Source organism: Sceloporus occidentalis, unplaced genomic scaffold (genome assembly GCF_023333645.1).
Source record: "Sceloporus occidentalis isolate IW3139 unplaced genomic scaffold, rSceOcc1.0.p SCAF_100, whole genome shotgun sequence".
Lineage (NCBI taxonomy): Eukaryota > Metazoa > Chordata > Lepidosauria > Squamata > Phrynosomatidae > Sceloporus > Sceloporus occidentalis.
This window is the reverse complement of record NW_028317080.1, coordinates 2,855,129-2,871,206: the sequence shown is the minus strand read 5'-3', so window position 1 is coordinate 2,871,206 and position 16,078 is coordinate 2,855,129. Positions and strand designations below refer to the sequence as shown.

At 40.2% G+C, this 16,078-nt stretch overlaps 1 protein-coding gene across 1 annotated transcript; it reads left to right on the top strand.

Annotated features, from left to right (window-relative positions):
* Positions 1–3,106: 3,106 nt before the first annotated feature.
* On the top strand, positions 3,107–9,307 carry LOC149284066 (opsin-5-like). The gene is made up of 6 exons (XM_089497235.1): positions 3,107–3,215; positions 5,597–5,802; positions 6,490–6,600; positions 7,117–7,213; positions 7,592–7,815; positions 8,879–9,307. Exons 1-6 carry the CDS (start codon positions 3,107–3,109, stop codon positions 9,305–9,307), a joined length of 1,176 nt encoding a protein of 391 aa, XP_089353361.1.
* The last annotated feature ends 6,771 nt before the right edge of the window (positions 9,308–16,078 follow it).

Below are 16,078 nucleotides of genomic sequence, written 5' to 3'. Positions count from 1 at the left end.
ACTAGGAGCTATATCACCCAGTGAGCCACCAGATGACAAGCAAGAAAAAAAAAATCATAGGGAATTTTTCATATACTTGACAAAGAGATCAGGATCATAAACTGAAATTGGCAGAGTTTATAATTTGAGTTCCTTCACGATACATTTTGGAGAGCCAGCTGCTGTTTCTACTACAGGAGGAGCTTGGTTGCCCCTGTATATTATGTAGTTAAATCATACAGATTCCTTCCACGTTTCCATACAGACTATTGTGTATTACGCAGGCCCTTCGTAGTGAAGTTATAGAGTTAAAACCACAACTCCCCTGCAAGCTTTCCCTTAAGAGAATAAATCCCAAAGCGTCTGAAATCACTCACAAAATCCTTGACAGCTGTTACTTTTCTTAGCCCAGGAGATTTTAGTTCTAGGAATATTAGTTTATATGTCAACATTTTATGGACCTTTCAGAGCTTTTCCCAGCTTTTCACCTCATTAAGGAGCATGTTGGCCAATGCAGCTGAGATCAAGGTTGTCCACTGCACTACCTGGGAAAAGCGATAATGTAGTAGATGGCAACATTATTCAGAGGTTAAATGATTCAATTAATTGTTATTTATTGTTTTATTTTTTAAATTGAGAAACTAGTTGAATGGAATCAATGAAAGATGCAAGTTAAGGTGTGAGGGGGGCATGAGATGGATGAAAAGACAAAATGATTAAAGTAAAAAAAAAGGAAAATGGGGATGGCAGTTTAATTTAGGAAATAAGAAATTGAAAGTTTATGATGATAGTGAACAAATATTAAAATACCCACCGTATTTACTGACGTACTTTCCTAATGATCACATGCCCTTGATCTTTATACCTAGCACAGTTAATCCATGATTTCCTTTGTAATCCTTATTACCCAGCTGGAGAACAAGCTATATAGTAAAAAAATCCTCTATATGGTTCAGAGTGACTTTCCTTTATGATTTTTTTTGTCTTGATCGTCAGGATTAACATTAAAAAAGGCTCTGTTCCATTCATTATTTTACGTGTCTGACAAATGCAGAAGGTGTTGTGGATGTGTTCTTCTGCGCAGACCCGCGTGTACAGTACCTGCGCAACATGATACAAAAGCTGAGGTGGTAAAGATTTGCCGCCACTACCCCAGTCTACAATTCCTATGGTGTTAAGCCAGTAATGGCTGACTGGATATCATAGGAGATGCTGCCAACAACAAAAAATTGTGTGGTGTAGGCCACCACAACCCCAGTCTATAACTATTATTCCCATGAAGTTGTAGTCAAGAGAAGTTACTGTTGTGTAGTGAAGTTCCGTGATGCACAGCCAACATTCTAAGGTATTACAAAGAGGGTCGCTAGAGGGACATAAAAACTTAGAACCAAAACAAGATACTTGGTGGTTTTGCAGCAGTTGTGGCTGACATTTAGCACTCTAAGTGCTCTTAATATATTTCTCATACTGTAGATGCAGCCGGGGTAGTAACTAACCCTAGCTGCAATACATGTTTGAAATAAACTACCTTGTGTCTGCAGAATGTAAACTGTGTCTCTGCGGGCAATAGAAGCTTTTTTACTGCACTTTGGGGTACTTTGACGTAGTGGTGCGCTAAGCAATATACGGCAATATAGCAAAACTCTCTCTCAGCACTTTAAATGGCCAAAGAGGGACACCTTTGTCATAATTGAATACCTTGGAAGAAAAGGTTGGTTGGCACATGTAATATCAAGAGCATATTTTTGTTCTAGTTCTATTATTTTTCTCCATGTTAACAGGCTGAAAGCAAACATAGTACCACCACGGGACACAATTTATGACATACTTTGAGGATCTGTGGGTATGGAGCTTCTTTTCTCACAGAGCTTCCATTCAGACATGACTGGCCTTTCCACATGCATTTAATTGGCATATACTTTTTGGTTCTGTTTCAGATAGGAATCAGGACCTTTTTCATCCCTCAACTATACACAAGTAACAGAGAAAGCAAAACCCCCAGGACCATGTTTTTCAGAAGTCTTATGTATTCTCGTGCCAGAACAAACTGGAAAGATGAGGGGGAACATTAAAAGCTTCTATTCAGGACGGCAATATGTGATCTATTGGACTCGCTGTACTATAACAAGAATTTGTAAATTCTCCATTTGAAAATAAATATTTTGAATTTTTATTCAAACGTTTTTCCTGTGTACAAGGTACGCATCCTCAATTAAACAAAAATAAAGTGTGGAAAATGCGGTGGGATTTTTAACGTAGTCAGAAATCATGCCCTTTATGTCTAAGAAAGCGTATGAGAAAGCTATAACTTTTTATTGTATTTCTTTGTATTATGAGGTCTATACGTTCCGTTTTAAAATCGAATTACTTATCTTTGCATTATGAAGGATTAACCACACAGAGGCTGAGCTGGCCCTGTATAATGCATAGTTAAGCTAGGGGTGTACCATTGACAATACGTTTAGAGTTTAGGGGAGATTGAGGGAATATTGGGTTACGTTACTTGACATTGCATTGAGCAGTATTTCTGTTTATAATATCATTTGTCATTCTTTTAACCAGAACTTCGTGTTCTAAGAGGTAGGTGACACCTGCATGAGTTTACTTTTCTTTCCTTAATATCTAGTGACTTTATCTTTTAAATTAATGAAAGATTAAAATACGTGGTTTTACAGTTAGCAGTATAAGGGAATACACAAGTGCAAACAAGAATTTTGTCATTCAAGCTGGAAGATCATCAAGTTTTCAAGTTTTCTTAGATAATAGGGATGTTTATGGCACATAAACATCCAGGACATCTAATCTGTCCATTGTTGCCTGCTGTCACACTTCCAAATACATTTAGATCTTCTTTTACAGTAAAATACTAATTCCAAGAAGCTTTTAGAAGATTAAAGTCTGACTTACGGCTCGTTGCCAGGTCACGGCGGCTGTGGCAAGACTCGGGGCCCAGAAGGAGGGAGAGATTTCAAGACTTCAACTTGACTGAGAGCTGTGAGCTTCCATTGCGTGAAGACGTATCCACCAGATAGATCAGTCAAAGAATATTTCAAACTCCTGTGGCTCAATATTTGCGTACCGTTGAGGACAAAGCAGAGTACTTGGTGCTGATGTACTCATAATGAACATGACTCTGGTGCTGAAGGACAGCTCCTTCATATTGGCCAATGGCTCCACTGAAGCTCGAGAATCAGATGAAGGGGAGACCGCCATTGGGATTTATCTGCTGCTCCTAGGTAAGATGGAAATGATCGTTAAGTTCAGACAGACCTATAGTAATGACTTGTAAATTTAAATTTTAAGATTAATCTATTGTCAAAATCATTATAAGGTTTGGTGTATCAGTTTTAGGATTCTTTAGTTTTATCAATTGGCCTTTAAGAGTACAAAGAGATATTCATTGTTACTTTAGTAATGCAGTCAATTCCTGCAGAAAATGTGTTGACAGACCATTTAATAGCAGTGGATGTGTATAAAAAATTCCCTGGCTTAATATTTCAGTCTTGGGGAACATATTCAACTTTGTATTGTATATTTTTGACTGAGAAATCACTTTCTTTGTAGAAAAATGTAACATAAAAACCTGTTTAGTAAATGCTAAACTTTATGTATAAGCTGATTCTGGTGCAATGTTTGAAAGTGGTGCAATCACTATAGCAACTAATGGAATGTACTTGTTGATTGAACATTGGTTGCCATCGCGATAGGATAACTTGCACCACAACTATTTTTATATACATAACACAAATAATTTTTATAAAAACTGAACTGCTGAATGTTATACATGTTCTCAGTTTACCTGCATTTCTCATTGCCCCATTCTTCAGGAATATATTTTTCTCTTGCTGTAGTTGCTGTACTATAGTTGACAATTATGAAAGTGTTCCACGTTCACCATAGAAGGGTACAGAATGACCAAGCGAATCTACAATGGTCTGAAAGACAAAAAAAGCTGTAATTTAGCGCCAAAGGGAAGTAGTTTCAAAGGGTGGATTGAAAACAGACAATACAGATCTATACAGTCATACATATCAACTGTCCCGCTTCTTTGAGCACTTAGCCATGTGTTACATCAAGTGTGTCTCTGCCATACATGATGAACAGTGGCATGATGTTGTGTTACACCCATGGTATGTGGGCAACATCTTGATCATACACTGTCCCATTCAGGCTTTCCACATCCATAACTGCTAATAGTGTCAGGGACTGGGTCCATACAGACAACTGTAATGACCCAGAGCGTCCAAAGATAGTGTTCAGGAGTTGTTGCGCAGTAGCAGAGTTGGACAGGGCCCGGTGCAGGGTGACTGCACTCTCCCGGGTGGGCATCTAGGGTTGTGCAGCCACATACCAGCACCCTGACATAGCAGCGGATGTCCAGAACAAAACAAAGTGATATCCTGCAGGCACCCTGAAGCAGGCATTATCATAGCACTAGAATCGTGTGAAGGATGCTGCCGGCTGGAAGTATGGAAGCTAAGCAGAGTAAAAGCAGAAACATAACAAGCAAGGGGGACAAAGCGAGAAAGGGACAGGGAGACCAAGCAAGAAACATAACCAGACAATACATACATGATACAGGGCACAACAAAGGACAAGGCAAGGAACACAAGGGATGGAGTGAGGAGCCGAGATCCTCAGACGCTTCTCCTGTAAGAAAGGATAGGAAATCTTAACGGGGACATGGGGAGAGGAGAGAGGAACCAAGATCCTCAGATGATTCAGGGACAGGAGGGCAAAGGTTCACAAAATACAGACACACATGGATACAGGAACTTGCCTAGGACTATAAGATAGCAATGGGAGATTCCATCACATCATATGGCCATAGTATGCTTAGCCTACCACTACCCCCAAAGTACTCCAATATTCGGTGGGTCCTAACGCTAAACCCTGCCTACAGAATTACTAAACATGAAATCTAAACACAGAACAGAGATCAAACCATACCTGTAGACTGCATACTGAGACAAACATAACGGGTGGGACACAACTTATAAAGGAAACATAAGCTGAAGCCAAGAGCAGGACTGGAATCCAGGAATCAGAGGTTCAGGACAGAGCATACGGAAATGCAGGAATGGAATACAGCAAAACATGCCTGAATGGGGCCTGACTTAGAGTGGCCCTTACAAATGGTCCCATTGGCCAGTGTTTATGCCCAGTTGCATGGACTGTTTGAGCAACATTTCCCATTAACAAGGGTTGTATGATTATACTTCGCCATGTTTTCATCTGAGAAGCGTGGAAAGCTTAAGGCAGAAATTTGGTTATGCAGTTTCCCACAGATAAAATAATCATTTCCTTTAGAGCAAATATCCTCAAAGCAATTACATTACCTGAGAAACAAAAAAACATACAGAAGCATACACACATGCTGTCACTACAAAGATTTTGACAGCAGAATAGATCCATTCAGCCATCTAGTTTGGCTCATTGTTTCTGCTGCTATACCCATAAATCAGTCATTGGTGTTAGATTCAGGATAACCATGCGTGTCCCATGCATGTTGAAATCCCCCTTGCAGTACTCCACCACCCTTTCATCTGTGATTTTATATTAATGTAGCCTTTGCAGAGGATCAGTGTATGTCAGGACTGATTTCTGTTGTCCTCAGGGTGGATGTCATGGTTGGGAAATGGAGTGGTCATTTGTATAATGTGCAAACGCCGTCAGTCCCTAGACCCCCACGACATGCTGACCCTAAACCTTGCTGTGTCTGATGCTGGAATCTCCATTTTTGGCTACTCTCGCGGCATTGTGGAGCTCTTCCATGGACTGGGCAAAGATGGCTTCCTGGTCACTTCCTTGTGGACGTGCAAAGTAAGGAAACTGTTGGACAGAACCATGATGCAGAGAGTCTTCATGCTTCTGCACTACATACATGAACAGTATAATACATGTTTACATGCTTTTGTGTTTTTTACTGTATTTTCTAGGTAATGGCCGCCCACACCAACAGTCTAATGCAAAAAGAAAAAATCTGCACTACAGGAACTATATCATCAGGATGGACAAGAAGTAGCCTATGATTAGGTTGTGTGAATGAGATGCGTCAAGCGTATCACTGCTTTGCAGACTTTTGTACATCCTGTGGATATATGATCTTTACAAATTTTTAAATGCTAACTAGTAAGCTGTCCAGTCGAAGGCTATATCTCCATAGGAGATCCAGGGACTTGGGTGACTTGCAGAGTATTTCACATAGAAAAACTCTGGCAGAAGTTCAACGGATTTATATAATCACATAAATAGTGACATAAAACATTGAGATTCCACCAGGTATGGCAATAAGGTGTGTATTTGTTAGAAGACCCTGGAAAAAATACAGTAAAGGACAGCTCTTGGTGTGTTAGAAAATCCACAACCTCCATTTGGGAGCCTCGCTCATGTTGGTTAGTAAATTATGAATGATAGCAGAGACAGAAATATCTGAAGAAAATTACATGTTACTTGAAGGACATCTATTAAGTGCATTTTTTCTCTGATAATCTTTCTCACACCTATTAGGTTGATGGTTTTCTGATCCTACTGTTTGGCTTAATCAGTATTAGTACCCTGACCGCAATCAGTATCTTCCGTTACGTCAAAGGATGTCAACCTCATAGAGGTAATGTATGTGTAATTCATTATCTGACAGTTTGTGTTTATGATGACCCCTTTGTCCATAATGTTACAACTAGAAGCCTAACAACTCTCCTTTTGGTAAATAAACCACCAGAGTCTTAGGTTGTTTCATTTGAAGATTATCAGTCTTAGATGGAGCCATTTGACAATTATATTTGTAATATAAACATATAGTTCAATGAAAAAGTATAAAAAATAAACACTGCTGAACTATTAAAAATTAGTAACGATGACAAAACGTATACATCCATCCGATAAGTTAGTTTAACTTTTACCGGCACTTTAGACCATGATTTCAATTGAAATACCATGGTTATGTAAGTAAATATATAACAAAAGGTTTACATGCAATGTCTCAAGCAAGTACTTACTGCTTCAGTCTAACCCTACACAATGCCCTGTTCCCATCTTTGGCCCCTTTTCGAAGGGTGAGGCAGAAAAGAGTAAAGAATGTGGCCACCACTACTTCCTTCAATGACGGGGAAATCTACTGTGTCCTCAGCTCACAAGGTACACAAACAGAGTGTTTCTATGGCTCTCGTTTTCATCTGGATCTCCTCTGCTATCTGGTCTGGATTCCCTTTGCTGGGATGGGGAAGTTTCACAGGTAAATATATATAAAAAATGGGGCACATACTGTGCCATACAGATGAGAGATGATAATCTAGAGTACTCTGTTAGGGTTTTTAGCGTGTTCTACTAACAAAGCTGGTCAGTCTTCTCCATCAAAGCTCGCAGTGTGTATGTGTAGCCAACACTAATACTTTTGAGACAGCTAATCATTAAAAAATAGTTACCTACTGTCCTGATCTGGGCAGAACCATTGGTAGTTATGCATAAATCCAGACAGTACAGTCTGTTACTAACTGGATATGATTGTTTTTCCACTTACAGCATGCTTTTGTATTACAATTTGAATGACACCACACATATAGGTGTTTTACCGTCTGCCATTTTCTTATTTGTTCTATGATTTATCTTGCAGAGCGCAAGTATGGCACTTGTGAGATAGACTGGTCTCAAGCCACAAGATCCGTCTCTTACAAATGTTATGTCATAGGTGTATTTCTTTGGGGCTTTTTTATCCCTGTGTCCATCATGGTTTTCTGCTATGTGTCCATCATCAGGACTGTTCATGCAAGCCACCAAAGCTCACAACATGGGGGTATCAGCCAACGCCAGCTTACCATGGAGAGAGACATCACAAGGGTAATGTGGGTTATATCCTAAATAGGGAAGACCATAGTGTTTAAAGAGCCTAGTATATTGTGATTATGCCTACTGTTTTGTACTTTAAGAAAAAAAAAACAACTAACGTCCAGATTTATTGTTCAGGAATCAGAGGTTAAGTCCAGAGAAATCTTTTTAAATCTTACTCCACATGCCTACATTTTTGTTGTATTTGTGGCGAACGGGCTTAGTTTCATTGCAGTGTTTCACATTGAAATGTTCTGCAAGAAAAAAGACAGCCCACAAAATAAAACTGTCCTCCTTTGTCCCTTTAAAATGTATGATTTAGATATGCAAACCATTTACTATTTTAGCAGCCAATCTCTGAACTCTCTCCCATACGTCAATATGTTAGTGTGAATCCGCCTGGATATTTTAGTGCATCTCTGCGCTGGTATTTTAGTGTGTCTCTGGGTGTGTATGTTAGTGCCTGTCTGTGTTTGCTAGTGTGCGTGTGTCTGCCTGTGTATGTTAGTATGTGAAAATGTGTCTTTGGGTATGTAGGTGAAAGTGTGGCTGGGTATAGTAGTATGTACTGTATGTGTGTGTAAGTGTGTGAATTTGTGTCTTTGTGTGTGTTAATGTGTGCCTAGGTACGTTGTGTGTGTGTGTGAACATGTGTTTTTGTCTAGGTATGTTTGAGTGTGTGTGATATTTTACTATGTGAATACATGTCTTTCGTTATGTTAGTATTTGTGTGTCTGGATATGTTAGTGTGTGAACATGTGTCTCTGGGTATGTTAGTACATGTGTGTCTGGTTGTGTTTGAGTATTTGGGTATGTCTGTGTGTGTTAGTGTCGAGTGTCTGTGTATGTTGGAGCTGAGTGTTTGGATGTGTGTTAGTGCTGAGTAGACACATGGGGGGTCCCCATAAGGGCTGGCTCTGCAGTAACCCCAAACTTTTTGAATGGTAGGGTGTTTAAACATTTTGATTTAAAATATTTTCTACAATCTTTGTATATTTCTCATGATGGTGAAACTATTTTGACTAATATTCTTTTATTTTATAGTGACAAGTTGTACAATTTCTTGTTCACACAGGTTTCATTTGTCATTTGCACTGCTTTTCTTCTTGCGTGGTCACCATATGCTGTTATTTCTATGTGGTCAGCCTGCGGCTACCATGTGCCTGGCCTCACCAGTGTGGTTGCCACATTGTTAGCCAAGTCGGCCAGTTTTTATAACCCCATTATCTACATTGGGCTGAGTTCCAAGTTTAGACAAGATATTCAGGCTTTCCTTTGCTGCTTCACGAGCTGCTACTCAGAGTCAAAGCAAAGTCCAAAAAGCAGAGGGACAGAAGAAAATAAGTTTTTGAGTAACGGCTCCCTGGCAATGAAGATGGACTTGCAAAGAATGGAGGAGGTTACAATGGGTGTAGTGGCAATGGATGACAACACAGACATCACTGACCGTTCACACCAAAATATCAATATTAAGTTGGACGTAGGTATGGATTTTGAGAAGTGATGCAATCGTACGCTGGTTGATAAGAAAGGCTTACCAGTGGAGGAACTAGTGAGCTAAGGGCACTGGTGCAAGATAGCTGTTTTTTGTAGGGCCCCCCCAAACATTTTTGGCAATAAACACAGTTCTAAGTAAACAAAACAACTTATAAAAATGTAATTTATTTAAATTTATTTAAATTTATTACATTTTTAACGTCCTTAACTTGAAAACATGAAATGTTCTTGGTTCTATTCACTAAGCAAAGAATTGGAGAGAATTTCAAGGGACATGCAAGAGAATTGCAAAAATGATGCCAAAATAGCCAAGTTGGAACAACAGCTGAATTGGAGATTTTCCCAACCAAGCGTTTTTGACCTTGGTTTAAAATTCTCCTACAATTCTTTTAAAATTCGTTCCTCCATCTGTTAGTCTTTTTCCTGTATGTACATTACATTTATTTACATAGCGCATGCAGATTCCATAGCGCTGTTACAATGTCAGAATCCCTTGCCCCTTCCATATCCCCAGTCCACCTGTAATACCCCAAGTCCGCTCTCTGATCCCCTACTCTCTGTCGTTTGCTTTTTCCTCAGGCCCGTATAACACCCAGCCCCTAGTCATATCCTCCCGGCCCCTGTACTGTAATCTGATTTACCTCTGCTTACATATTACACACATATACATACATACTCACACATATACACGCATGTATACAAATATAGTCCAATTCACATGGCAATTTGAATCCATATATTCTTTATCCTGTTTTACATACTGGCTACACCTCTATTGTTCTGCCCCTGTGGCTCACCATCCTTTAACGTTACAGAATTATTATGATCATCCAGATTGTGTTTCCTATTAAAACGATATCAGAGTGTATTGTTTTCTGTTCTTTTTTCTTCTTTTCTTTTTACATTTGTTCACCCATCTCTCTTCATACCAAAAGGTAATCAGATCTGTTACCTGATAAGGCAAGGAACACTCATGTCACAGTTTTTGTGGATTTATGTGGGTTTATGCTCAACATTGGGTACCAAAGGTTTTTACTTAAGAAAGCCAACAAGTTAAAACCTTTTCTGAGCTTTGAGTGACAGCACCTCACGCAGCATGGTGATAAAGATTGGGCACATTGGGGTCAAATGGGCATTCCTTATTGGAAGCTCTAGCATTGCTGTGCCTTTTTCTATCATTGGCGTCTCCAGCTTTCATATTTAGAGGGGGCACATGGGGGGACAGGGACAAAGTAGGGGGGGCAAGTAAAAAACTCTACATATACATATATATATATATATATGCGTTAGACATGTATTGTTAACTACATAATACCGTATTTGCTCGATTATAAGACGACCCTGATTATAAGACGACCCCCCAAATCTGAATATTAATTTAGGAAAAAAAGAAAAAGCCCGAATAGAAGATGACCCTATAGGAAAAAAGTTTTACCAGTAAATGTTAATTCATCTAAACAATTTTTTTTTAATAAAAGCTATGATTGAGAAAAATATTTTGGTTTTATTTCCTTCTATTTTCCAACCTGCCCCCCAGTTATGCACATCTGCCCCAGAAATGCCTTATACCCCCTATATGCCACTGTGCCCCATGATATGCCTTTTAACCCTATATGCCACTGTGCCCCATGATATGCCTTTTGACCCCCTATGTGCTACTCTGCCTCCAGAAATGCCTTATACCCCTATATGCCACTCTGGTATTTAGAGGGTTAAAAGGCATATTATGGGGAAGAGTGGCATATAGGGAGGTTTAAGGCATTCAGGAGGCAGAGTGGCGTATAGAGGGTTAAAAAGGCATTTCTGGAGGCAGAGTGGCATTAAGAGGGTTAAAAGGCATTTCACAGAGCACTCTGCCTCCAGAAATGCCTTATGCCCCCCATTTATAACTCCCCCGCCCCCCCCAACTTACCGGTGCTTCTGACTTCCCTGTCATGTAGCTGGGGTAGCGTGTAGATCCCACGCACTTACGATGCAGCCTGAAGGAGGCGTGGCTAGCAGCGGGGGTTGTCTGCGTCCATCGCGCAGACCTTCCCCGACTGTCAGAGATCAGAGTTCTCCGGTGCGGGGAAGTCTGATCTCTGACAGCCAGAGAAGGTCTGCGCGATGGACGCAGACAACCCCCGCTGCTAGCCACCCCTCCTTCCTGCTGCAGCGGAAGTTGTCTACGCGAATCGCGTAGACATCTACACGCTGCCCCAGCTACACACCGGGGACTCAAAAGTACCGGTAAGTGGGGCGGGGGGGGGGGGCAGGAGGATCCAGGGCCCCTGCAGCTGCGGGGGATCTGGATCTTAGTCGTCTCAAAGTCAGACCTATTTGAGGTCTGATTATAAGACGATCCCGATTATAAGACGAGGGGTATTTTTCAGAGCATTTGCTCTGAAAAAAACCTTGTCTTATATTCGAGCAAATATGGTATGTACCTATCTCTTTGAAGTAAAGACCTTGATTGAAATATGACTTAAAAATAACAGCTGAACTGGCAGTTATTTTTCGTTCTAATATTAGCCCCTACTGCCAATATATACTAATATTACACCCTACTGCCAATATATACTAATATTAGACCCTGCTGCATATATATATTAATATTAGCCCCTGCTGATAATATATATTATTAGCCCCTGCAGCCAATATATATATAAATATCTGCCCCTGCTGTCAATATATATATATATATATATATATATATATATATATATATATATATATATATATATGTGTAAATATTAGACTCTGCTGCCAATATATTTTATAGTGAAAAAATTGGACCCTACCCAAGCAGTTCCTTGGGCACACAAATCCAGCATTGCAGGTATAGATAAACTGGAAATCACCTGTAAAATCAGCACTGAAGGTATAGATCATATAAACAACACAAGGAAACAGCACTCCATGTATTGATCAACTGAATAAGACATACAAACCCTGTATAAATGTAATGTATGGAAACATAGCATAGCAGATAGAGATCAACAGAATAACACAAAAACCCAGATTTCCAGGTATAGCTCAATCGGAATTCACATAAAAACTCTAGCATTAAAGGTATAGATAAAACCTAAATTACAGGCATAGATCACAGGATGCACACCCCAAAGGCCAGCCTTGGCATCCACATTGCACACATAGAACCTGACAAGCACCCAAATTACACACACAGGACATGCCATCTTTGTCCCCAAACAGCCCAGCATGAGTCAACATTGTCCCCAAACAGCCCAGCGTACGACATCTTTGTCACCAAACAGCCCGCGCTGTGCCATCTTGAGCCCCAATGCTTAAACACCCTGCTTATCTCCCTCCCTTCTCACTATCTACCCCTTCTCCCTCCCTTCTCACTATCTACCCCTTCTCCCTTCCTTCTCTTTTCCATAATGTAAATGGTTACACAAACATTTTCAGAAACAAAAGCTTTGCTTTATATATTACAAAGAAAAAATCATAACTATCAAATGAATCAATACGTTTTGTCATCTAGAGCGAGCCCTAAAACCAGAGCAGAAATTCAGACATTCCCTGTACAGATGCTGACCCCTTGTAGCTTATTTGCTTGTTATAGCGCCATCCTATTCAGCAGCACCGTACAATGGGTGAACAGAACAGTACTGGGATATTCATTTTATCCCATCACACAGCTTCCCGGATCACGTGGAAGCTGTGATCAAAGGCTATGCTGCAAATGCACAGACCTCAAAAATTTCACAGCTTATGGGCAATTTAGGAGAGATCCTCTGATGACCCCAAACCAGCCCATCATCCCCACTGTACCTGCACTAATAGGGACAGTTGGGAGTTGTATGGTGGCTTGATGTCCCTTCTTTCGGGGGTCAGTCCCAGACTGATTTGTCTGTGTATTTATACAACCTCTGATAATTGTCCCCGGCCATTTACTATTGCCAATGGTGTTATTGGGATCACAACCAGCCAATGGAAACCTAGCCATACAAATAACACCATATAATTGAATGTGACAAAACAATCTCCACTGTACCTGGAAATGTTTTAACAGAAATAGATTAGATTTAGAGATTAAATGCGTGTATTTGTCCACCAAACCCACACCCCCACACCTTCTCTTATGCTGAAGTTAAATCAGCAGCCATCATTATTAGTTCTAGACTGTCTGGGCGGCTAACAAATAAAATCACATCTCCCAACATCCCTAGCCAAGCCTGACCGCATCTCCCAACATCCATAGCCGGGCCTGACCGCATTTCCCAACATCTCTAGCCCACTAGAAGTGTTCACAGGCAGGTTGTGACAGAGTTAAAACCTCAACTTAGTTGTAAAAAAGCTATATTTCTCCCCATTCCACAGTGTTGAGCCCAGTGGATGTTCTTCCTCGTGGCATTCAGCTTTTGCATGATGGCAGATGTTAACTATTTTATTAATAATTAGTTGTGTTTTTTTTTGCTTCTGTCTGCTTTACTATGTGATTTATTATTGCTGTCAGTTATGTTTTTTATAAATCTATCTTGTAATACAAAATTATTGACACATGTGGTGATACAAATAAGGGATAGTTTTCCAGGAACAACGCGAGGAGAACATGGTTGTTTTATCTTGTGCAGTGGATTTTTTTTCTTCTAGGAAAATTCAGTTATCAGCAAATCAATCATTTTGGACACTGAAGCTAATGTGCTGGTTTTTTGGGTAGATGTAATTTGCGAAATATGGCTGGCATGTCTTTTTTTCTTACACTTCAGATATATATATATAACATTTTACATATATGTGTTAGTTGTGGTTATAAAGAGCCAAGTTTACTTGAGTGAGTGTGGTATGCCTGGCTCGTTTTAGGTGGAAGAAGATAGTGCTGGCATTGGGGGCTCCCCTGCCAAACCCTTGGAACCAGGAAAGATTTCTTGACGCCACAGCAACCTGGTACCTGGGGTTTGTCAAGCCTTCAAAGAGTACTTTCACCACGTTCTCTTACCGTCAGGTATATATATATATATATATATATATATTGTGAGACTGTGTGGGTATAGCTACTATGCAGATCATACATATGGGTCCCTGGGGTGGAGCAATTGGAGAGCAGGGTGGGCCAATGCTCCGTTCCCCTATTCTGTGAAAAATCCATACTGGCTTTTCCAGGAGGCTAGAAGCCTGCAGGATCCGGTCCGGGATTCCTATGGGGCCGTCATCAGGCACAAGTGCTGGGCATTCTGTTGGGGGAAGATGACGTTTCCCTGCGCTCCCAGGGCAAGGAGAGGCCCTGAAGAAGACCATCCCTGAGCCAAGTGAGGCAATACCTGCCTGGACCTTTTGTGTGCTCTCTGGAGGGTGTTTTCCAGAGCCTGGCTTAGCTGGGTCTGGCTGGGAGGTTGAGTTAGTGGGTGATTGGGCCGGTCAGTCTGGGCCAGCATAGTTTAGGTAGAGAGGGCTCCAATTGGGAGCTAGGTTTTCTTTTTATGATTTGGTTTTGGGGTTTGAGCAGTTAAAATAAAACGCTGTTTTGTTACAAGCTGGTGTTCCCGACTCTGATTGCCCTAGAGGACTGTGCTTAGGACCCCTAAATGTGACATGTATGGCCCTCATGCTATAGGGTTTGTCACAATATATATACATACTGTCCATATAACGCAGTATTCATGTTTCCCTAACCAACCCGTAAGAGGCGAGTGCTGTAGGTTTTGAAACATGGTGTGTGCTGAATTAGGAAACCTCTTCCTTTTTTTTCAGAATATCAGAAAATAATGTTTGAACTTGTGCATCTCATGCTGATGTGTTCTATAGTAATAAAGAGGGTAGGAGCAGGGAGGGAAGATCAACGAGGAAAGGAGTTACTGAGAGGAGGAAGATTGCTTCTAGAGGGGATAGAAAACAAACACTAGTATACTAGTATACATAATATGGAACATATTATTCAGTAAGTTAAAAATAAATTATAAAAAAAGAGATCTTAGTGAAAGGGAAGAAAACAGATCAATGCACTGAACCATGTGGTGTGTTTTCAGGTGAACTGAGCAATTTTACCTTCCTGACCTCACTATACATTTTTAAAGGCCATGCCCCATCCTTTCTTCGTGCAGGAGCTGGCCCACCAGTGGATTTAAATATTTCATGCGACTACAGGGTTTAGTGAGTAAGCTTTACAGGAAAATGAAAAGTGTAGGTTTGTAAAAGTATAGAAAAAAAAGGAGAAAAATGCGAAAATTACGGAAAGCTGAGGAAAAGGGAATGTCAGAAAGCAGTCCTCTAGAATAGATTGTATGGTCGTTTGAGCAGAGTTGTCTTTGTATGTCAATTTGTTACGTTACATACTACTTGTTATGTCCTGTCTACCCATTGTACAGCGTTATGGAATTTGACGGCACTATATAAAACAATAAATTATAATAATAATAAAGCAGAGAGGCAGGTGGAAGGTGAGATGTAGGCTCTTACTCACAACCTCATTCATCTTCTTATGTTAACTGTTGCTGACAGTTATGGTATGTTACACCTATACTGGGTATTGTGCACAGATTGTTATTTAAATTAACAGAGAAGCAATGGATATATAACATGGATATATATTGGCTGGAGACAAGGGTTTGGCTCAGCTAATTCCACACCACCAACCTGGTCGCTCACCTCTGTGTGAATATAATGAATCTACAGTGAAACAAGGAAAACAACGCGTAGACTAGATGGGCCAAATTATATTAATTATATAATTAATTGTTTCTACTTTTTTATAAAATGATTCCTCTGAAATTTTTTTCAGCTAAAGCAGAGCTTGCTTTTCCATAGAGTAGATCAAGCAAACCTTTTTGTCACTGTC